Source organism: Nannospalax galili, unplaced genomic scaffold (genome assembly GCF_000622305.1).
Source record: "Nannospalax galili isolate Female #2095 unplaced genomic scaffold, S.galili_v1.0 scaffold285, whole genome shotgun sequence".
NCBI classification, from domain to species: domain Eukaryota; kingdom Metazoa; phylum Chordata; class Mammalia; order Rodentia; family Spalacidae; genus Nannospalax; species Nannospalax galili.
Window position 1 is genome coordinate 474,926 of NW_008355157.1, and position 22,577 is coordinate 497,502.

General features: G+C 43.9%; 1 protein-coding gene and 1 pseudogene across 3 annotated transcripts in view; both read right to left on the minus strand.

The window, feature by feature from the left end:
* Sptb (spectrin beta, erythrocytic) overlaps positions 1-22,577 on the minus strand; it is a 127,751-nt gene that overhangs the window by 69,932 nt on the left and 35,242 nt on the right. For 2 of the 3 annotated variants that reach the window (XM_017802930.2, XM_008852129.2), the window contains exon 2: positions 736-934. In XM_017802930.2, the coding sequence (XP_017658419.1) occupies positions 736-883 (148 nt within the window). In that variant the 5' untranslated portion in view covers positions 884-934. Of the gene's footprint in view, positions 1-735; positions 935-1,004; positions 1,056-22,577 lie in introns of those variants that run through there. The other variant, XM_017802931.2, reaches the window with a different exon arrangement.
* On the minus strand, positions 13,345-13,427 carry LOC115067536 (annotated as a pseudogene).

Below are 22,577 nucleotides of genomic sequence, written 5' to 3' on the forward strand. Positions count from 1 at the left end.
CTGAGACTATAGAGCTCAAAGTTTCTTTATTGGCCAAGGACTTAGGGCCAGAATATAATTACCCAGGGTCAAGTTCTAAGGAGACAACAAAAACATTTGGTAAGGGGGCAAAAAATTCTCAAGAATCAGATCTCAGCCAGTAGAGGGAGAAGTCATTTCTGCTAGAGAATGTAATCCCCCCCTCCCCCAGTATGAGCCTAAGTACAAATCTAATTCCAGTTCAAGGATGAGAAACTCCATGCAGAAAATCCTTTTCCTGAGGTTGAGTGGAGAGGCTGCTATCTGTTCTCAATTTCCTCTTTTCTTTTGGGACCACAGAGATGATGATGCCAATTCCTCTCTCCCGGCATAAGCAGGACACTAAGTGCATAGGACATCTCTTGCATTTATGCCTGTGCAGCCCCTTAGACACTCCTTTACCCAGACTTTCCTCATAGTTCTGACTTCAGTCCCATGTCACTCTGGACAAAGACAGAGAGCAGGACCCACCTGCCACCAACTCCAGCACTTCCTGGCTTCTCAGAGCACTTGGGAGGGAGTAGGAGATACTGGGGCCCACTGTTGGAGCCAATGCTCCCTGGGGAAGGAGTGCTCTCTGAGCTGGGCAAAGCCTTTCCATCATTCCCATGCCATGCTAACACAACGCACACAGAGACTTCACCATAGTGAGGAGGGTCATGGACCTGCTGGAGATTGTGAGCACACTCTTCTGACCCCCATGGCCCCAAGCAGTACCTGCCAAGGCCTTGATCCGGGACCTCTCAAAGAGCCTGGCTGAGCTGTTGTCATTATCCAGCTCGTCGTCCGGGCCATCCCAGCGGGCATTGATCCGGCTGTATGGTGGCTGATTGCTTACGTTTTCAAACTCAGTGGCCGATGTCATGTCAGCAGGCTCTTAGCAGCTGTGCCTGTCTCAGTCTTCATGGAAAGGTCCCTAGGGGACAGCAACACAGTCAGAGGGTTAGCTTCCCAGTCTCTTGCTCTTTTTCTCAGGGGAAACTTACTGGGAGCATCCGACAGAAGGCAATCCCGGCGGGATGCATGCACTGTGCTGTCTCCCAGGGCATGCTTCTTCTCCAGGGTCTCAGGGTCCTGTGTTATAAAATATTGCCGCAGGAGAAACAGTAACGGCGGCAGTGGCGGGGGACAGAGCAGAAAGCTGCATGCTGCAAGGGTCAGGATGGCCAGCAGGTGGAGATGTCGGTCGCAGTAAGCCAGCTTCCTTTAAACCTATTGCACTGAGCTAGAGAGAAGCAAGAGGGGTAGTGCTTCTGTGAGTCAGAGGCTGGTGGAGACAAGGTAGGAAGAGCAGCCCTCACTGGCAGACTGAGATCGGAAGCAGGCCTGGTGGGGGAGAAAAGGACAGGCAGAGCGATAGGAGCAGCTGAAAGTTGGCTGAGTCTCATTTAAACAGGAATTGGGGTCAGGGTGGGGGTAAGCATCAAGTTGCATCAGACACCACCAGCTCTGGGCAGCCACTGGGGGCTGGGGGTGGAAAGTCCTTCTCCATTGACATTGCTCAGGAGCCCTGAGTTCTTTCCTAGCAGACAATATTTGGAAGACTGAGTTTGCTTTTTGTCTTCTTTGAAGAGTGACCAGGTGCTGGCATAAGGTCTCCTGTTGAATCCCAAGCCAGCCCAAGCAGCCCAGTGGCTCCTGTTGTCCCATCCAGACCATTAGCAACAAGTGCTAAGGTGGATGGATGATGGCATCTCAGGGACAACGGGACCCCAAGTCAGTTATCTGTGCAATAAGCACAGGCACCCAGGGTACTCACTAGCCCACCACTTATTTTTACTTGCTTATTTATTTAATCATTCATTCATTCATTCATTCATTCAGAATTAACTCAAATATGCATTCAGCCCCAGTGAGAAGGCAGGCAATCATGAATAGGACAAGAAGGGCCATGTCCTTATGGAACTAATACTCTGACAAGGACAACAAACAATTAAATTAGCAATTATAGTAAGGCACACTGTGTGCCATGACTGGGAGAGACTAGGATATGTTAGAATCTGGGTGCACAAGAAAAGGAAGCTCAAGGTGACTGCTAAATGCTGCCCAAGGAAGCTTGGAGGAGCTCCTGAAGGGACAGGTGGAAAGGGACAAGAGTCTAAACCAAAGGAGTAAAGAACAGGGGCAACATTCTGAAGGTAAGAAAAAGCACAGCAAAACAAGGAAACTGAAGAATAACAGGAGGATGGGTAGGGTCGAGGAGGAAAGTGAGGCCGGAGGCCGGAAGGGCAGCCTAGTCATGAATGCACCTGGCCTTTAGAAAACTCTAACTTCCTTCATCTGTACCTGACATTCAGGCATCCCCCTGGGGAACTTATGGGATGCCAAGTTCAAGTCTGTAAGACAGAACAGGGCACCAGAGCCTTCATATTCAAGACAGCAAAAGTTGGGGGAGGGGACTTGGAGGCAAGGTGGCAGACAAATGATGTGTCAACAGTTATTGAACATCATCCTCTCACACACCCTAACACACACAGGCTCACATCTGACACACTGACACACTCCCAAGCAGGCACACGCAGGCAGGAGAAACAAATCATGCTCGCCACTTTGAGCATAACTGCAGTGCTTCAGAACTTAGTTTTCAGACTTAGAATCACTTCAGACTCTTTGTCCCCCAATCTGAAAATCAATCCTACCACATCCCTTTGAGGTAAGACAGGAGTCAGCATTATCCACTCTAATTGCATGGGGTTGGGGGAGTTGGGGTGGATATGACACAAGCTCAACACTGGATGAGGCCTCTTCAAGGTCATCTAGGAAACTACTGCTTAGACCAAAGACCAAACTGTAGCCCCGGTTATCTCCTTTCACTAGACTGGTTGGGGGAGTTAGGGGGGAGCAACCCATGGGAACTGACAGTATACTGCAGCGGCCTGGGTTGAGCAAAGGTATTTGCTACTCAGGGGAAGGGAACGAGCAAAGTGGGGAAACTAGTCATTGCCCCAAACACAGTGTACCCCACTATGCCAGGCCTATGCCTAAAGCCATTCTTATTCCTTTGAACAGTCTGTTCAAGCTTCTTCCACAGCTGAGATTTCCCACTCAAAGGTCTGAGCAAAGATAGCTGGGAAGGATTTTCTACTCTCCACGCTTCCCCCACCTCCTTCAAGGGGAATGACCACTGGCATGGAGATCTGAGTCAGAGGGGCTGCCAGGCTGACCACTTCCTACAGGGCCACAAGCCCATCCATCAGTCTCTGAGAAGGGGCAAGCTGCCAGACATGGGAGGCGTGGTAGGATCAGCCCCTGAGCACCGGAGGTAACCAGACCCTGGCTCGCTTCTCTTCATCCTAGGCTATTTTTAAGAGTGTCTGAGAGAGGCCCAGGCTGTGGGGCTGGGGAGTGAGATTACCTTAGCTGTGGCTCCGTAAATAAGTCTGCCCCAGAAAGATGAGCCTGAGCAAGCAGACCAGCAGAACTGGCGTTCACGGCAAGATTGATGGCCCCGGGTGCAGGAGAGCAGAGACTCGACAGCAATTTATCCTGCTTAAAAACGTCATCCTTCCTGAGACCGCAGCTTGCCGAAGGTGCAACCAGGCAGTGGCTCAGCCAGGAATTCAAGAAAACACACATGAATCTGAACACATGAGTCTGGTTGGTTTGCTGGTTTGTTTGCTTATTTGTTTGTGAAAGGACCATATTCCTGGCGACAGATGCCACCAAAAGGAAATTCAGAAGTGAAAGTGAGGCTTATTCCTCCTCCAACCCACCCTAGTCCCTGCTCAGATGGCATTTCATTAGAGTCAAGGGGTGCTGGGGTGGGCCCACATGCTCAGGCAAGGACAGTTACAGAGAATCAAATATGAGAGACAGACAGGAAGAAAATAGGAAACCCAAAACATTACCTATTCCAGAAATAACCACCCTCCACTGACAATGCATGTAGAACCAAATTCAACCCAGTGCTTTCTCAGTGTCACCAGGCCTCTTTCCATTATTGTCACTGTGGCCCTCCAGAGGCTTGACTATAAAGAAATCACTGTGACAAAGAGAAGCATGTATGTTCAGGTCTCATGGGGGGAAGGAGGGCGCCTAATCAAAGGAGGAGTCATAGAAATAGTGTTCAAGTTGCTACCTGAAGGGAAGTTTGAAATGAGATGATGTGGTCATATTTTCAAGGCAAGTCATCTGTGCATCTAGAGGGGTCCTCCATGAATCATGAAGGACCACAGTATAGAATTGAACTTAGACCTCACACTCCTGTCAGCAAATCCAGGGCAAAAAAATGTCATAGGAGCAGTTCACCTCCCTGTTCACCCTAAAGCCTTCTCCAAAGTTCCTCTCAAGCCAAAAATCCCTTGTCAAAGTATAGGTGGGTCTTTCCTGGTCCATATGACTCTGTGCCCAGGGCAGCCTACCTGCCCCATCCATTGATCTGCCTGTCCAGTTAGCTAGGCAGTCCCATCATCAGAGTCACTCTTACCTATAGGCTGCCCTCCCCTGTCTCTAGAGGATATTGGTAGAACAATTCTTAGGAACTTTCCCACAGCTCAGTACTGAAAAGCCCACCTGATGGCACAGAGCAAGGAGTGCTCACTTGCTGAAGGAATGTACTTACTCAGAAAAGGGATTGCACAGTATCACAGACACAACCTTCATGGCAGCATTTCACACACAGCCAGGAACCTATCTGCCTCTAGAGTGAGTGTCAGGCCTCATGTGCCATGCCTGGGAATTGCAACCTCCCATTCATCAGGGAGGACCTGAGTAAGTGCCAGGGCCACTGTCTCCCCGCTGGTCTGAGCTGTATGCTTTTGTCTTAATTTTGAAAATTATTTATTATTTTATTTTATATGTATGAGTGCATTGCCTGCATGTATGTGAGTGAATGCCCAAGGAGGTCCGAAGAGGGCGTCGGATCCCCTGGAGCTGGAGTAATGGATGGCTGCTAACAGACATGTGGCTGCTGGGAATCGAACCCAGGTTCTCTGCAGGAGTAGCCGGTGCTCTTAACTGCTGAGCTACCCAGCTCCTGGGCTATGTTTTATGTCAGTTTCTCCCATGCCCCCAACAGAAGTGATGTCCTTCTCCCTGCCCCCAAGCTCCCAACAGTAACTAGCACTCTATCTTCTTCTCCCAGGTCCTTCAAAGGTGAACAGCAACAGAATGAAGATCTGCCTCAGGACTGGGAAATGGGGCCACATAAGGCCACTCTTCCTCAGTGGGGCGAAGATGGAGGTGAATGCAGCAGTTCAGATACTGAAGTCATCTTTAAACAGGACTTAGAGACACCTGAGGTTTGGTTTGTCTAGCTATATGGTTTTCTGTCATATGTTTTTTAGTTTGTTCTTTTACTTATGCTACCCTAAACCTGCTTTTGACTTATTTGGTATTATGGCAACCCAGGTCAGGACATTAAATCTTTGGTAATTTTTCTGCCAATATAGCACCACTGGGAGAACATGCCCTTCTACTCCCTCTGATCATAATTGTATTGCATATTCACAGACACCTTAAAGAACAGACAGATATATAAATACATAGGCACCAAAACAGAATGAAAACCAATGAGATGCTGTCAGAGTCTTTTTTGTAAAAAAAAGAAACGACTCAGACTGCATCCTCTCCCTCTACTCTCCCGAAAGAGGGAACCATCATCAAAGGCAGAGTCTTATTCTAAACTGACCTGCAGCATCTCCATTGCCTATTTGATGTATCTACCTAGATATTACAGCTCAGTCTCAACATGGCTAAGATGGAGCACACAGATCCCAGGACAGCAGAAAATGGGAGCATCAGAACCGTTGGGCAGCAGTGAGGCCCAGGTAAATGCCACCGGTGAGTGGGCTTTCCAGCAGGCATGGCTGGACAGGTCATTTCTCCTTCCCAGAGCATACTCTGCATGTCCCATCCTAACTCAGTCTGGTCACAGTGATAGGGTGGGGCTGGAATTTTTAGAGCCCAAGATTCCTATCTGTGGCAGCCAGCATCAAGGACCCCCACACATTTGAGATATAGGGTTCATTCTCGGCTATTACTGTTTAGTGTGGCCTTTCCCAGAGCCTGCTGCTTCAGGCACACATGTCATAACCTGCCCACCCTCATCATGGAAAAATCTCCTGCTAAGAACTGGCTCTAGTATTGCTGCAGCTGCTAGAACAGGGGAGGGATGCTGGGAAGTAGACTCTACCAGTCCTTACAGGGGTTTGGGTACGAACAGGCACTGTTGAGCTTTGATACAAGGATTGACTCTCAGGAACAGCACTCATCATATCCTCACATTCTGCTCAGAAGCAAATGTCCACTGGAAATAATTAGAGGAGGGAAGACAGAAAACACTCTTACATACAGATTGAGCACCCCTAATCTGAAAAGCTTCAAAATCTGAAACTTTTTGAGCACTGACATATCACAAGTAGACAGCTTCACATCTGTCCTCATGTGATGGGTCACAATCTAAACTCAACCTCACTAAAAATACTGTGTAAAATTACCTAAGACTATATATTTAAGACACACATGAGACACACACGAACCTCATATGTAGACTTGGGCCTCCTTCCCAAGGTATCTCATTATGTATATGCAAATATTGAAAAATCAGAAAAGAAAATAAAAAATCCAAAACATTTCAGGTCCCAACCCGCACACAGTCTTCAAAGATTTTTACAATCCAGTCTTACAGCTTCTTACGTCTCCCAACCCACTTTTTTTCAGAACTGATACTGATTTCTTCCCTCAGAATAAATAGTAATTGAATTAAAAAGGTAAATGCCCAATTTCTCTTCTTTCATGAGGACGTTTCCCCCCAAACCCATAGTAACATCTCTCTTTTCTGATGAAAACTGCAGGCCCCAATATTCTAGTGAGGTCTCAACATTGGAAAGTGTCAAGAATAGGGTGAAGTAATTAATTTCAAATAATTGACTATTTCTGGTTAAATGCTTGATTGAGAAAAGATAAAAAATGAAACGAATCTTAGTTTCATCGAAATAGGATTAGACATCATGTGCCTCTTGATATGATACGATATGAAGGGCATTATGACCTGGAACATTCTTATCAAAATTGGTGAACCTTAGTAAATCAAGTCTTTAGAGCTGACTTTCAGCTTTTAGGTATTATCGAAAATCAAGAGACAAGGAAACAAATAGATGAACCTAGAATGTGAGGCATCCTACAGACAACTGACTCAGTTTCCTTAGGTTCCTATCATTTAACAAATAAAAGAAGCAGGGAGTGGGGATTGTAGATCAAAAGAGATTTGGAAGACATAATAAGAAAATATAACGTGTACCTTGTTTGGATCTTGACTCACAAAAAAAACTATCAAAATAAATTTTAAGGCAATCAAGGATATCTGAACTATAGATTCAATTTTAGGTGATAACTAATAATTATAGTCAATTGTATTAGGTGTGATAATGACATTAAGGTTGTGTTGGAAAAATAAATGCAGCGTGTAGTTAGTGATGCTGAAGAATGCAGTGGTGACATGATTTGATGTCTTGGATTTTCTTTAATGTGTTTTATGAAAGCAGGAAGTAAATCAAGCAGAGAAATCCCTAACAATCGACTTGGGGAGAGACACTTGTGGGGGTCTGTAATACTGTCCTCTCTGCTTCCACATAGACATAAAAATTCTTATAGGAATCTTGAAGCTAGGCATGGAAGCTCATACTTGTAAACCCAGCACTCAAGAGACCGAGGCAGGAGGATCACCATGAGCTCGAGGCCATAGTAAGTTTTGGGTCAACCTGGACAACAGAGTGAGACCCTGTCTCAAAAAACAACATTTTTTTCAAATATACACTTAATGGGGCTGGAGAAATGGTTCAGCAGGTAAGAGCACTGCCTGCTTTTACAGAGGGCCCTGGTTCAGTTCCTTCCACCCACATGGTGGCTAACAACTATCTGTAACTCCAATCCCGGGGGCAAGGTGGGAGTGGGGATCTGATGTCTTCTTCTGGCTTCCTTGGACATTGCATGCACAGGAGCACTTATATACATATAGACAAAACACTCCTACACATAAAGCAAAAATAAATAAAATGTTTTAACCTAGTGAAAAATTAGATTTATAAAATATAGTAGTCTACCTTTATCTATGAGAGATATAGTCCTAGATCCTCAAGTAGATACTTAAAACTTCAGTTAGTACTGAACTCTATATACATGAGTGTTTTTCTCTATACATACCTATAATCAAAACAACTAACAACAGAATAAAGTAACATAACTATGTAGTATAACAAGATTGCCAGCATCACTACCCCATTAAATAAAATAAGAGTTATTTAAATGCTAACACTACAACACTACAAAAGTCAACCTGATAACAGAAAGGGGTACTAAGTGAGTGATGGGGGGAGGGTAGCATATACAGTGTGGATACCATACAAAGAAGGATTCATTCATAGACAGGATAGGATAGCGCAGGAGGTGCAAGGCTTTATCACGCTACTCAGAATAGTATACGGTTGAAAGCTTATAATACTTTTGAAAATTTCCACTTAATACTTTCAGATTTCAGTAACTGTTGGTCATTGAAACCATGAAAAGTGAAGCCACAGATAAGGGGAGAACTAAACAGTCATAAGTCACACAAGTGGAGCTCAGAATATAAGTCAGCTCCTTATGATTACCCTAACATTTGGCATAGTCTGGCTTCTGCCTCCCTTTCTCTGCTCATCTCCCCATGCCCACAACATGTAACCTCCAAGCCTTCTTTCAGCTCTTTCAACGTGCTGTGTTTTCCCCAGCTCTTGTGTATGCTGTGCCTTTGACTGGGACACTTCTTGAAAAATCCTTGTATGTCTGGCCCTTCCCCATTTCTCAGGACTCTGGCTATCAGATCTTCCTTGTAGAAGTCCTCCCTGGGCACCGTATCTGAGGTAGATGGTCTCTGTCATCCTTGGTCTCACCCTGCACATCATAACTGCATGCACATACCTGTCGGCTTACTTTCTCCCTGTCTTCTTGCCTATACTATGGGCTCCTTGTAGGCTGTAGCCATGTCTGTCTTATTATTGTGTCTCAGAGCTCATGCTGCACCCAGGCCACAGTAGGTGCTCAATAAATATTGTCTTCCTTCTAGAGACCTAATCTCATCTGGAGCCTCTTTAACCCTCCTCCTACCACATTCCTTGCCCCATGCACTCACTTCAGTTACCCCACTTACGTGCACTAAGTACTTATTTAGTATTTGTCACCACTAAGGCCAGTTGTTTCACATCTGTAAAGCACCTTTTCCTTTAAGCGCTTAGGCTGTCTCTGCATTTCAGGCCCTCACCACTTCTTGCCTGGCTTTGTGAGGTTAGCCATCTTTTCCCATGCTCAGGCCTTTCAACCCAGCTCTTGTAAGGACAACCCTCCCCTGTAAGCTTCTAGCATCACGACCTCATAGGAAGCTGCAGCATCCAGGGGCTGAGCTCATCCTCGCCCTTGTGCTGACTCTGCTCAATGTGTCCTGTGCCTCCACTTTATGTGTCACAACCCATATGCTGAAATTCAGCCATCTCTCCTCTCCCCTGGCACTTTAAAATGTAATGTGGACAAATGTCCATATTTAGAAACACAATATAGAACACTGTCTCAGAATCAGAGTGAAGTTACCTTTCCCTCTTAACCAGCTCCATGGCTTCTTTACTGCCTCTAAGTCCAAGTGGAGGGACAGTCAAAACGAGCTCAAAATGAACTGGTGGTGGCCCAGGCACCTACTTTCCTTCCCAGTCTCATTCTCTCCTACTCAATTGTCATGGCCAGGTGACCCCAGATCCACATAGTCCTTCCTACTGCTCCTCCCTCCAATCCTGGGACAAATGTCTAGTCTTCTCTCCTTTCCATCTTCATTTTAACATGTCTTTCTTTCCCATATCACTTAAAGCTCCTTGCCATCCTCTGCCTCCTCCCTTTCAGAACCAAACTTCTTGACAAAGCTGTCAAGGAAATAAATAGTTGACAGAGAAGGAAACCGAAGAGGCTAAAACACTGCTGAGAGACTTTCAAGCCTCATACAACTGAGAAATGCGGATTAAAACACGATGAGGACAAATATTAACAAGCTAGAGAATGCTGGATGCAGATGGTGATACGGAAAGGGCGACCTCAAACGCTACTGACGACAATGTGGGCTAGCCCTACTTAATGCCAGGCACTCTAAATAGCCCATAAGCCACTTGTTGAACGAATGGACACGACTGAGAAAGGCTTCTCTGCAAGAGGACAAGAATGACTTTTGCAGAAGACATTCTATTCAGAGGTTGGGGAGACCAGAGAGCTGGAAACAGGCTATGTGGCAGTCATACTGAGGCTTCATCATCAGTATCTGGATGTGGTCACTGTCGCCCTGGTTGCCGCAAGCACACATTCCCGGCACCTTTTCTTCTACTGCCAGAATGTGTGGCAGAAGGGAAGGGCAGTGGCATCGGGGTCCAAGCCCCTAGGAATCTCTGTACATCTTGAAACCTCTGACTCAATCCCCGCCTCAACATCCTCATTTGCAAGACTGAGGAGAGCAGCAGCCTCTCACCGAGACGCTTCCTGCAGAAGTCTTTCATGTCTCCTTCCTTGTGCCACAGAAATGCCAGTTCCGGAATTTCAGTCCTGACATCTCCACCACACAAACAAAAGGAGCTATTTTAAAAGACTAACGTCTAAATAATATATGTTATAGGTGCCAATTTATTCATTCATGCTGGAGCTTTTATAATAATTAAATTAAATCTCATCTTTTAACAGTAGCTTGGGAACCATAAGGACTCCTGAGGGAGTGAGTGCTGGCCAGGGGATTTTCCCATCCCTGGCCAGGGCACTGAGCCTGACTCCATGGGGTTGTTGTCTGGGGACATTTGGGAAGGTGCCTGTGAGGGGCAAGCTCCAGTCCCAGGCAGAGGAAACTGCAAGCTCTTCAGACCTGGCAGTAGTTCTGCTGTGCGTAATCTCCCAGGCCTACACTCAGCCACTTACTGGGCTCTGCTGAAAGGGAACCACCAGCTACTAGCTCTTGAAAGTCACACTCAGCCCATAGTTCTCAGGAAAGACACTGAACTCCTTATAGGACTGTGAAGCAAAGCCTGGGGCTGGGAAGGTGTCTTAGTTACTTTTGCTGTTGCTGATAAAATACCCTGACAAAAGCAAAAGCAACTTAAGGAAGAAAGAAAGGGTTTTGTTTTGGCTCACAGTTTGAGGGTACAGTCCATCATGGTGGGGAAGTCATGGTGGTAGGAGCTGGAGGCTGGTCACATTGCATCCTGTGTCAGGAAGCAGAAGGAAATGAATGCTAGTGCTCAGTTAGTTGTTTTTTGTTTGTTTGTTTTGTCTTTTTGAGACAGGGTCTCCCTATAGCACTCTGTTGGCCTAGAGCTCACTATGTAGACCAGGCTGGCCTTGAACTCACAGAGATTTGAGTGTGTAATTAAAGGCATGTGCCACCAAGCCCAGCAGTTTTTTTCTTTTATGTAGCCTAGTACCCAACATCAGAAAATGGTACCACCATTTAGGGTGGGTCTTCCCACTTCAAGATAATCCCTCATTGGCGTGCCTGGAGGCTTGTCTCCTAGATGATTCCAGATCTCGTCAAGTTGACAATCAATACTAATCATCACACAAGAGAACCCAGAATTTATTAAGACCTTAGTGCATCTTAATAGCTTCCAGTTATTGCACACCCATCCTGTCAAACTGTTAAATATAATTAGTGTTATTATGACTACTATTATTCCATTCTATCATAACAGAAGAGCCACCCTGAAATCTTAACTCCTGTACTTAGTAGCTGTGCATCTTTCTGTGCCTCAGTTTCCCTGCTATTGTGACAGCACTACTCAGTGTGCCATATTTGAATGTTACCTTTCCTGCACACATAGTTCAGACACATTTTTTCAGTCACCCTTGTGGTCAGGTGAGGCTGGATGACTAAGCAGAAGTGACCTATATCACTTCAAGGTCTTCCCCAGAAAACCCTTCCCCATCATCCCCTTATCATTTCCCCCAAGCTCCTGGAACCTAGAAAGCAGGGCCTTCCTAAATGACCAGGGAACAAAGTTTCCTCCTTGGTTGATATAACTTTCCACACCTATGACATGAGCAAGAAAGAAAACTTCATTTTGAGGTTTCTTATTAGACCAATTATTGTGCCTACTCAGTACACTCACCATCTCATATAACCCTGAGGAGTAAATTACATAAATGTTTATGACAGTGATGTAGAAACTATATACTACCATAGAGCCCAAGCTGTTATTTACAAATAACATACACTATATCTCAGTATCAAGTTTGTGAAATTTCTGATACTGCTGAGTTTTTTTAATTTAAGAGACATTTTATTGATTCAAAAAGTTCATACAATGAAATTTCCTTATATTCAGACATCCTCCCCCATTTCCACCCTCACCTTACAGCCCCCCCCATCCCTAACTTCATGTCTTCTACTAGCAAATGAAAAACCCCATCCATCTTACATAACACATCTGAGCTGGGTGCTGGAGACTCATATCTCATTAGGTGTCAGTAATCTATAATTCTTACACTCAGGTCTACCAAAGTGAGGGCCCACTCCTTTTGTGTGTGTGTGTTTTTGAGTCAGAATAGGCCCAGTTCTCTGGAATGGGATTTTCACTCTTAATTTCTGTTTCTCTTATACACTGCTCAGGATTGTCAGGTAGAGATTTCTTTTCCTCAGTGCTCAGAAATGCTTGGTTTTCTTCATCAAAGCTAGTTGTTCACAGCCCTTGCATGCAGGTTACACTTTGGCTGTTTCTGGGCCTCACTCAGTACACCCACTCCACAGGGGTCTAAGGTATTCTCCATCAGATTGATTCCCCACAGGGTTTTACTGGGGGTAAAAGCAGAAACTAGGTCCTCGCAGCAGACAGCAATTAGTTCACAGGCCTCCAATCCAAGATTCTCTGAGTGGCAGCTGGGAGGCTTCACAGCTTCACATGACAGGTTGACACTAGTGTCCTCTAGTTTATTTTCTGAAATTTGTAGACTTCTCAGATTCCTAATGTTGTTGAAGTCTGCAGCTAGGTTTTGCCAAACACTGGGTGGTGATGATGGTCACTGACCATGGGTGCCACCAGGGCACGTGGGCAGGCAGCTTGGCTTGGCTGCAATGCACATGGGTAGCCAGGTGCTGAGAACCACCAACTTGGTTCTCAGTTATTTTACTTCTTACTTGCCAAGTTTTGAGTTCAGAATTTTGAGATCAATATAGAAGCACCTACAGTCAGGTAAATATTCATCTTCTGTGATAAGATTCCTCACATGGTCCATCACACACATTCAGTCTCTTGGGAGTTGGCGTACCTTGGTCGCAAGGCTGGCTGCTCATTCCTATACTATCTTTTCTTTCAACACCATCACTTTGAACTGTCTTCTCATATTACTTCTTGTATGTATAAAAACTCATACTAAACAATTACTTCTGGGTTGCAAAAGGGGATTTATTCTTTCTTTGAGGATTTATTCTTAAGGCATGTCTTTCATACCTTAAGTTTGTGAATATGATCAATGTGTTCTCATGACAAAAAGGAAAGAATACAGGAGGTGGAGTTTATTGTCATTATTCCATTGTCCTTTCCGTGACCCTCTTTCCCTTTCTTCATGTACCGATGTGTCCCTAAACTGTCTTAATGTCAGGTTCCTCCGCTCAGTTGAACAATCCAAGCAGTACTCCTTCCTCAGGCCTATTGGCCCTCCCTCTTTCAAGAAAAACTGACACTGCCAGCCTAATTTCCTATCATCCTAAGTTTCTAAAAAAGAAGTGTTCCCTTTTTACTTTGGAGGCCCAAACATGCTTTCTGCACGATGTAAGTGTTCAACATGCACACGACAATTATGTGGGATAGCTATAAGTATTTATATTCTCTCAAAAGAATGCATCTGTTTGGTTGGTTAGTTGTTTTGTTTTGTTTTTTCTCTTTTTGAAACAGCATCTCCCTGTAGCCCCGACTGGCCTGGAGCTTCCTATATAGACCAGGCTGGCCTTGATCTCACAGAGATCTGCCTGCCTCTACCTCCCAGTGCTGGGATTATAAATATGTGCTAGCACGCCCAGCCAAATAGAACATATCTGAATAAAACTTTTTGAAACATAGTAAATACCTTACTCAAAAGACTCAAAGGAGGGGATGTCAATGAGGCTGGTTTGTAGTCTAACCAAGCCAAAGTCTAAGAAATGGTTGGTCAGACAGGTTAGTCAACATCTTCGAATCATGCAAGGGAAGCAACCATCTGTGCTAGCTATACAGAAAGCCAGATCTGTCCCTGAAAGATATACACTTCTCAATGTAACTTTGAGCTAGGAATTAGTTACTTTTCCCATTGCTGTGGTAAGGAAGAAAGTGATTTATTTTAGCTCAGAGCTTGAGCATACAGTCTACTGTGGTAGGGAAGTCATGTCAGCAGGAGCTTGAGACATCAGGTCACATTGAAACCACAGTCAGGAAGTAGAGAGAGATGAGTGCTTGTGCTTAGCTCACTTTCTCCTTTTTATTTAGTCTGGGCAGTAGCCCAGGGAATGGAGCTAACCACATTTAGAGTGAGTCTTCCAACTTCAATTAATGTCATTTAGACAATCTTTCTTTCATAGACACACCCAAAGGTTTGTTTCCACGGTGATTCCATCAAGTTGATAATCAAGATTAGCCATCACAGAGGGAGACTCTGATTAGAGAGGAGTTGTCTACATTTAAAAGATTTGGCTGGGAAAGTACCAGAATGAAGCCTAGAGCTCCTGCCTCTTGAGTTATATGAGGCCTCTGAGCTTCACTGCTGACCTACTGTAACCTACTCTAGCATCTTGCTTTTGATTATAGAATCATGACAAGCACTCATAAGTTGGCTGTAGCTGTATATTCATGAATTCAATAAATATTTATGACTAGCACGCCCAAATATATTATATACTTATCTATAAACAAAAATATGTCTAAGAACTACAAAGTGAAAACTATAAAACACCGATGAAATAAATCAAAGACGTAAATACATAGAGAGATAAACCATGGTTAAGGGATTTGAAGAGTAAATGTTAAGTTGTCAAGTCTCCAAAATCTCATCTATAAACTCACCAGTCAAAATCCTGACACAACTTTTTTGTAGAAATCAGCAAGCTGATTTTAAAATGTCTATAGAAAGATTAAATAAATAAATAAATAAATAAATAAATAAATAAATAAATAGAACTGGCACGTGGTGAATGCCTTTAATCCCAGCACTCAAGAGGTACAGGCAGGAGGATCTCTGTGAGATCAAGGCCAGCCTGCTCTACATAAGGAATTCCAGGCCAGTTGGGACTACAGGGAGACCCTGTCTCAAAAAGAACAAAAAGAGCCAGGCATAGTGGTACACGCCTTTAATCCCAGCACTCGGGAGGCAGAGGCAGGCGGATCTCTGTGAGTTCGAGGCCAGCCTGGTCTCCATAGTGAATCCAGGCCAGCTGGGGCTACAGGGAGACCTTGTCTCAAAAAGACAAAAAAAAAGAAAAAAAAAAAGAAAAAAAGATATTTTCAAGAGAAAAGAAATATAAGCAGTAGTCTGGGAATAATATTTGGAGAGCAAAGCACACATCTGATAAAGAACTTGTATCCAGAATATATAAAGAACTCTCAAAATATTATAAAAAACAAAATCTCAATTAAAAAAGAGTAAAAGATTTTTAGAGACGCTTCACCAAAAAAGATATGTACATGGCAAAAAAGCACATAAAAAGACATTCAATTTAATTTGTCATCGGGGAAATTCAAATTAAAACCACAATGAGATACCAGTATAGATCTATTGGAATAGATTTAAAAATAAAAAAATAAAAAATCCTTTGACCATAATGAATACTGATAGAGATGCAAAGAAACTGGAACTCTCACACATTGCTTGTGAAGATTCAAAATAGTACAGCAACTTTGGAAAAGAGTATGACAGAAACTAAACATGCATTTACCATGTGACCCAGCAATCTCACTCCCAGGCATTTACCCAAGAGCAAAGAAAACTTATGTTCACACAAAACTTCTATGCAAATATTTACAGTGACTATATCAGCTAAAATTTGGAAACAACCTAAATGCTCATCAACTGAGGAATGGCTAAGCCAACTGGTACATCCACAAAATAGAATATTACTCAGTGATTAAAAAAAGAGATTGATATAGACACAACATGAATGAGTCACAAAATGCATTATGCTAAATAAAAAAGCTAGACTCAGAAGGCCACATATTATATAATCCAATTTATATGAGATTGTGGAAAAGGTGAAACTATAGGGAGGGACAAAAACAAATCAGTGGTTGCCAGGGATTAGAGCTTAGTCAAGAGGCTGGTTAAAAAGTCAGCATTAGAGAATTCTGGGGGATGATTGCAGTGGTAGTTATACAACTACACATATTTACCAAACTTATAGAAATGATGTATGCCGGAACTTTCCATACTGTAAGTAAATTACACTTCAGTAAACCTAAAAATATAATATACCTGTTGGTGATGGGCTTTTTTTGGGGGGGGGGTCTTTTTTGAGACAGGGTCTCCCTGTAGCCCCAGAGGGCCCGGAACTCACTATGTACACCAGGCTGGCCTCCATCTCACAGAGATCTACCTCCCAGTACTGAGATTAAAGGTTATGTGCCACACCTGGTTAGCACAGGTCCATTGTTATTAACTGTTCTGACAACAATAACTTAGAACAATTATTACAATTTTTTTTTTTGGTCTTTTTGAGACAGAGTCTCCCTGTAGCTCCAGCTGTCCCGGAACTCACTATGTAGACCAGGGTGGCCTTGAACTCAGAGATCTGCCTGCCTCTGCCTCCCAAGTGCTGGGATTAAAGGCGTATGCCACCACGCCCGGCTTTACAATTTATTTTTAAGGAATGAGAAAGTTTCCTTGAGTAAGGTTCGACAATGTAAATATATAGAGACGAGAATTCTAGGGGTTAGAGCGACGGCTCAGCAGTTAGGAGTGCTTGCTCTTCTTCTGGAAGACAGTTCAGATCCCAGCACCCACACTGGGCATCACACAACTACCTGTAACTCAAGCTCCAGGGAATCCAGTGCCCTCATCTGGTCTCTACAAGCACCCCACACACATACACATATACACATACACATAAATAAAAAAATAAAATAAATCTTAAATGAATTCTGTCCTCAGGTTGTCGAAAATATAGTATAAATAATGACAGAGTAAGAGAATTATGGAAGCATCAAGAGGCAATAAGTGATATGCCATGGATTTCAGAAGCAGGAAAGAATATTTAAAGCTAGAGAAATAGAGATATCTTTGTAGAAGGAACAGCTTAAACAGTGATAATTTTTATTATTCAATGTAAATGATATTTATCAGAAAGTTTTCTCATGCAGTTTCTCTAATCCTTCTTACAAGCCCACAAGGCAGGTGATTAATCTCAGTTAAGCAAACCAAGAGTTGGAAATCAGATTCTCTGCCCAGCATTTGGGGTGGTGGAGCCAAGGTCTGAACTCAAGACTTCAGAGAGAGCTTGGTTTGTTCTCTGTCCCACAGCTTAACTACCCTTTAACATAGACAGGAACTGTTAATGGGTCACTTCCATCTTGGGATCCTCCATGTGAATCAGCTGCTCCCTACATGTCTGACCATTGGGAGTGTCCCACAAGCCTAATGTACTTATTTGAGTCTCTTTTGCACATGAAAGTGAAGGCCAACAGAGTGCAGGTTTTTTTTAGGTTGTTGTTGGGGTGTGTGTGTGCGTGTCTGTGTGTTTCTGTGTGTAGGTCAGAGGATAACTTTGGGGAGTTGTTTCTCTCCTTCCACTATGAGTTCCGGGGACTGAACTCAAGTAGTCAGATGTTGTCACGCTTTATCTGGCTTGTGTGACAAACACCTTCACCTGTTGAATCATCCCACTTCCCTGATCACGTTATTTTTCTAGATAGGGTCTCTTCCTGAACTTGGAGCTCACCAATTCTGTTAGAGTGGTTGGCCAGCTAGCCCTAGGATCCTCTCCCCAGCTCAAAAATTATAGACCCACCTGGCTTTTATGTGGCGCTGGGGATTGAACTCAGGTCCTCTTGTTTGTGCAGCAAGCACCTTACAGATTGAGCCATCTCCTGAGCCCAGAGTAGAGATTTTTGTGGCATTTGTTAGGATTTATAGTTTAAAGGTTTCAAAGCATCTTGAATAAATAGAAAAGAGGCAAAAGCCTCTTCAAGATCACAAGAATGATACTGACTGCAAGGCCATAGGCAAACCTAGAAATTGATGCAACTCTAGGCTATGCTGGGCCAATTCAGAAAGCTGCACTCATGCTTTGGACAGGCCAGTTCCTGAAATGAGCCTCCTGTGAGCTGCCAGGGCTCACCTGGCTGAGCTGTAGCCCTCACAACCCACAGTATCACTGCTGTACACACTAGGTACACACATACTGTGCTCCTTGCTTCCAGAGCCTATCTGCATGCCCAATGCTGACTAAATAGAAGGGGGGTTCAGACTGCTGAAGAAAGCATGCATATTTGTGACATCCATCTTTTTTGGCCCACTGCTAACAAAAATAATATGGGAAAGTACCACGATGAATACCAACTATTGCCTGAGTGAGTGTTATATAGGCGCTCATAAGAAAATGGCCTGTCCTTGTCCTCGGGAAGCTACAATCAGGCAAGTGACTGAAAACATCCCTCATTGGCAGAGCTGGAAACACTGCCTCCTCTTCTCTACCCTAGTATTCTCACCTAGCTAACAGGAGCCAAGTTCTACTATGACACTGTTATCATCAAATATTTATTAGCAATTTACCTTGCACTAAGCACGTGGTTTTGTAAACACATAGCATATAAACCTCAGAACAGCCCTGAGAGGCAGCCATTCCCATAATCCCCATTTGACAGGTCAGGAAATGGAGGCTTAGAGGAGTCAGCGACTTGTCCCAGTCAGCCTGTAAGTGACAGAGCAGGATTCAAACCCAGGCAATCTGGCTCAGAGCCTCTTCCTTTATCCACTGTGGTCACTGCCCTGTTGGCCTAGCTTGACCCCAGCCTGCTGCAGGAAGGAATGTGGAGATCAAAGGAGCAGAGAAGTTATAAACAGTTTTAAAATCATCTGAGATGAATTCTTCCACATCCAGCTCAACACCAGGAAATAAGAACACCCAGAAAGGCAACAGGAGAGAAAGCTGATCTTCACTGGGAAGCCCAAAAGGCTCTTTAGGGCCACAGCTAATCTATCCTGGGATTTCAGAACACAAACATGCCAGATCTATAGCTTGCACTGGACCCACATGTCTTGTAAAGGTCTCCAGGTACTTTTATCCCCAAACTCTCACAGTAAGCAAAGTGAAGAACATTCATTCCTGGGACAGATGAGAAGTAGAGGCAGAAGAGAAATGTCTTCAACCATCCCCTCAGCTCCCATCCAAAGTTCCCACCTCTGTGTTTTGGGGGTCTTTTTTTTTTTTTTTCGGTCTTTTTGAGACAGGGTCTCCCTGTAGCCCCAGCTGTCCTGGAACTCACTATGTAGACCAGGCTGGCCTTGAACTCAGAGACCCACCTGCCCCTGCCTCTCAAGTGCTGGGATTAAAGGCGTGGGCCACCACACCCAGCATGGGGTCTTTCTTTAACACAGCACACATTCACCTATTTGAACGAGGGAAACCCCAGTATGTGGCATTACAACAGGGTTTTTAACAGAAGGTTTCCCAAGGTGTCAAGGTTCGATAACACTTTCCTTGTATCTGTTAAAGAACGAGGCAAATTTTATCATCTGGAAACAGCCAGAACAAGGCTACCCTTGATTCTGAGCACTGTAAATGGGCTCCCTAGAAGTTCCTCATTCAACTTCAGGTCAGCATCTCAAGCCTCACAAGCCTCACGTAATCAAGCTGAGCTACTTGCAAAGTAACCAAGACCACATTCCTCTCTAAAAATGGCCTGATTTCAAATAGCAGCAATGGTTGCAAGACTGCAGAGGGCTGCCTGCTGCTGGGAGGCCTATGAGTGTGGCTAGTGTGGTGGACACATAAGTCAGAGTAGGTCACTTGGAAAGCATAGACAAATGAGTCTTCACTACTAAAACAGCCTACAAGCAATTCCAAAACACCTGCTATGCCTCAATGCCTTCCCAATACAAAGTGATAATGTGCTTCTATTCAGAAAGGGTGTGAGCCCTTTTCCAGAAACAGGGTATCATGGAGGGGGATTTAGCGCCAGAAAGAGTAGACCAAGGAACTGTGATCTGGTGATGTGAACCAGGCAATATTTCTTGGTATTAGTCACGTCTGAAGGTAGGCTGCCTAGGGATAACTGGGCATACTTACAAGCTGTGTGGCCTTAGGCTACTTAAACTCTGTAAGCCTCTATTTCTTCATCTATAAAGTAGAGTTAATAATAGTCATCATTACCCTGCACTGCTGCCTGGATCAATGAGATAATGTGTTAAAATCCATGATGGAGTGCCTGGACGCCTGGCATACAAAACAGACCCTTAATATGTGTAGGCTATTCACACTGCTTTGTCTCAGAATAAAGTGTTAGCCCCTCTTTGTGCCTCAGTTTCTCCAGTTATATAATAGTAACCATTCTTTCTGCTCTTGGCATTCAAAAGAGAGGACATAAAGAAGTAGAGTGTTTTGGTTTCTTTAAGGTCATCAGAAGCATCTTATCCAAAGTTCATGTGGCCCCTACATAGGTACTGGACACCTTGCCCTGTCTGGGTATCTTTGTAGAACCACTAAATGTTGGATGCCAGATTTCTGTTAAACAGGACACCTATACTTTTGTTCAAGGGTTTTGTGATGCTAGGAGCAGACGTAAGGATATGTTCCTCTCCTCTGAAAGAGATACTGGGGAAGGTGCCAAGGTCCTGCAGTTAGCCCTCAAGATTGTCACATCACCCCATTTTATCCTCCAACATGAGAAAACAGTTGTTTTTAGTTCACTAGAGGAAAACAAAATAAGACAATGTCAAAATGTTTGCCACAATTCTTCACGATAAAGCTTTAACTTCTTTATGTTGTCATTTCTGTTTGGTCTCAGCCTTGTCACAGCTCCCTGTTCCCATCACAATGCTTAGCTTCTGATGCTAGAGGAAGGCCTGGTTGTGACATTCTGTTGGAGAGTTAATTCAGGCTTCAGATTTGCCCTGATGGCTACCTTCAGACAAAGCCCACCCGAAGAGCTGGGCTCTGAAGGACGAGATGGTTTATAGAGGGGAATGCTGACTCACCTCAGTAGTACACCTCCCAACAGGTTATCAGGCTCTGAGAAACCATCATTAGTCTCCCTGGTGTCGGCTCCTGGGCCTTGACCTAAACCATTCCATACTCCACTTAGAATTTGCCTGTTCTTACCTATGGCTTCAGCACTCTGGAGTTCAGGTTGGAAGGTCTTGAGTAGGACACCATCCTGGGCTACATATTGAGATCTTGTCTCAAAAAAAATTTTTTTTAAATCCAAGCTAAACAAAACAACCTAAAACCCCATAGACATTTCCCTCTTTTGCAGGGACTCCATCAGCAGCCTACCTTTACCCCCAGGCTCCCATCCCAGGACAGAGCTATGTTTTGCCGGTATTTAGACAGGACCACTATTAATTTGATGTATCTCCTTTCTGCCAACCTAATATATTTTATTAGATTGTTTTTAATTATAAAAGTGATACATGCCAAGTCTTTAGGAAATCTCAACAAAAATAGGCTGCTATTGAGTTCCAACAGCAGAGTCATTCTCAGAATGGTACCTCCCAGCTTAGGAGAAAATCTACATGATGAACAGCAAGGGATGGTCTTTCTCACCCAGAACTACTTGGTCAGAGCCATGGCATAAATATGATCAACTGGAAAACCCACTCTGACTTTATATTTACCCTTAACTGCCAATGACTGAATATCTCAGTTACAAATTATTCACAGTTATGTGAAGGGATCAGGTTCTAGCACACAACAGACATCTATAGACTATCATTTGTGTCTCTAACAACAGACATCTGTAGAATATCATTACTGAAAGCAATAATAGTCATATTTAGTACAGGGGAGAAACTACACTAAGTGCCTAATATACTATATCTTTTCATCATTGGCATACTCCTATAAGTGAGTCTTGTTGATTTATTTTGTTTTGGTGACAGGGTCTTCTGTAGCCCAGGCTAGCCTCAAACTCATGTAGCTGAGGATGACCTTAAACTTCTGATCCTCCTGCCTCTACCTCCCAAGTGCTGAGTTATAGGTAAACACTACCATACCTGGTTTATGCTGCACTGGAGATCAAACCAATGGCTTTTGTGCATGCTAGGAAAGTGCTCTACCAACTGAGCCACATCCCTAGCCCCTGTGAGTGGGTTTTCACTTGCTCTATTTTACATGTAGAAACTGAAGTTAATGAGTTTGCCCAAGGTCATGTGACCACAAGAAGAAAAGGGTTAAGTATGAGCTACACCTTCCTGTTGTTGGTCTCACAGGATGACTTTGGAATTATTGGCTCTAATGATAAATTCAATTTTTTAACAACCCAATAATTCATATTAATATTTAGAAGGGCTTTAACAGAAAAAATATATATATAAAAGAAGTGGGTGCCTCCTAGAAATGCCTCCTATGTATAAAAGTGAGATTTACTAATCTCCTTCCCTGCCCCCCCCCCCCC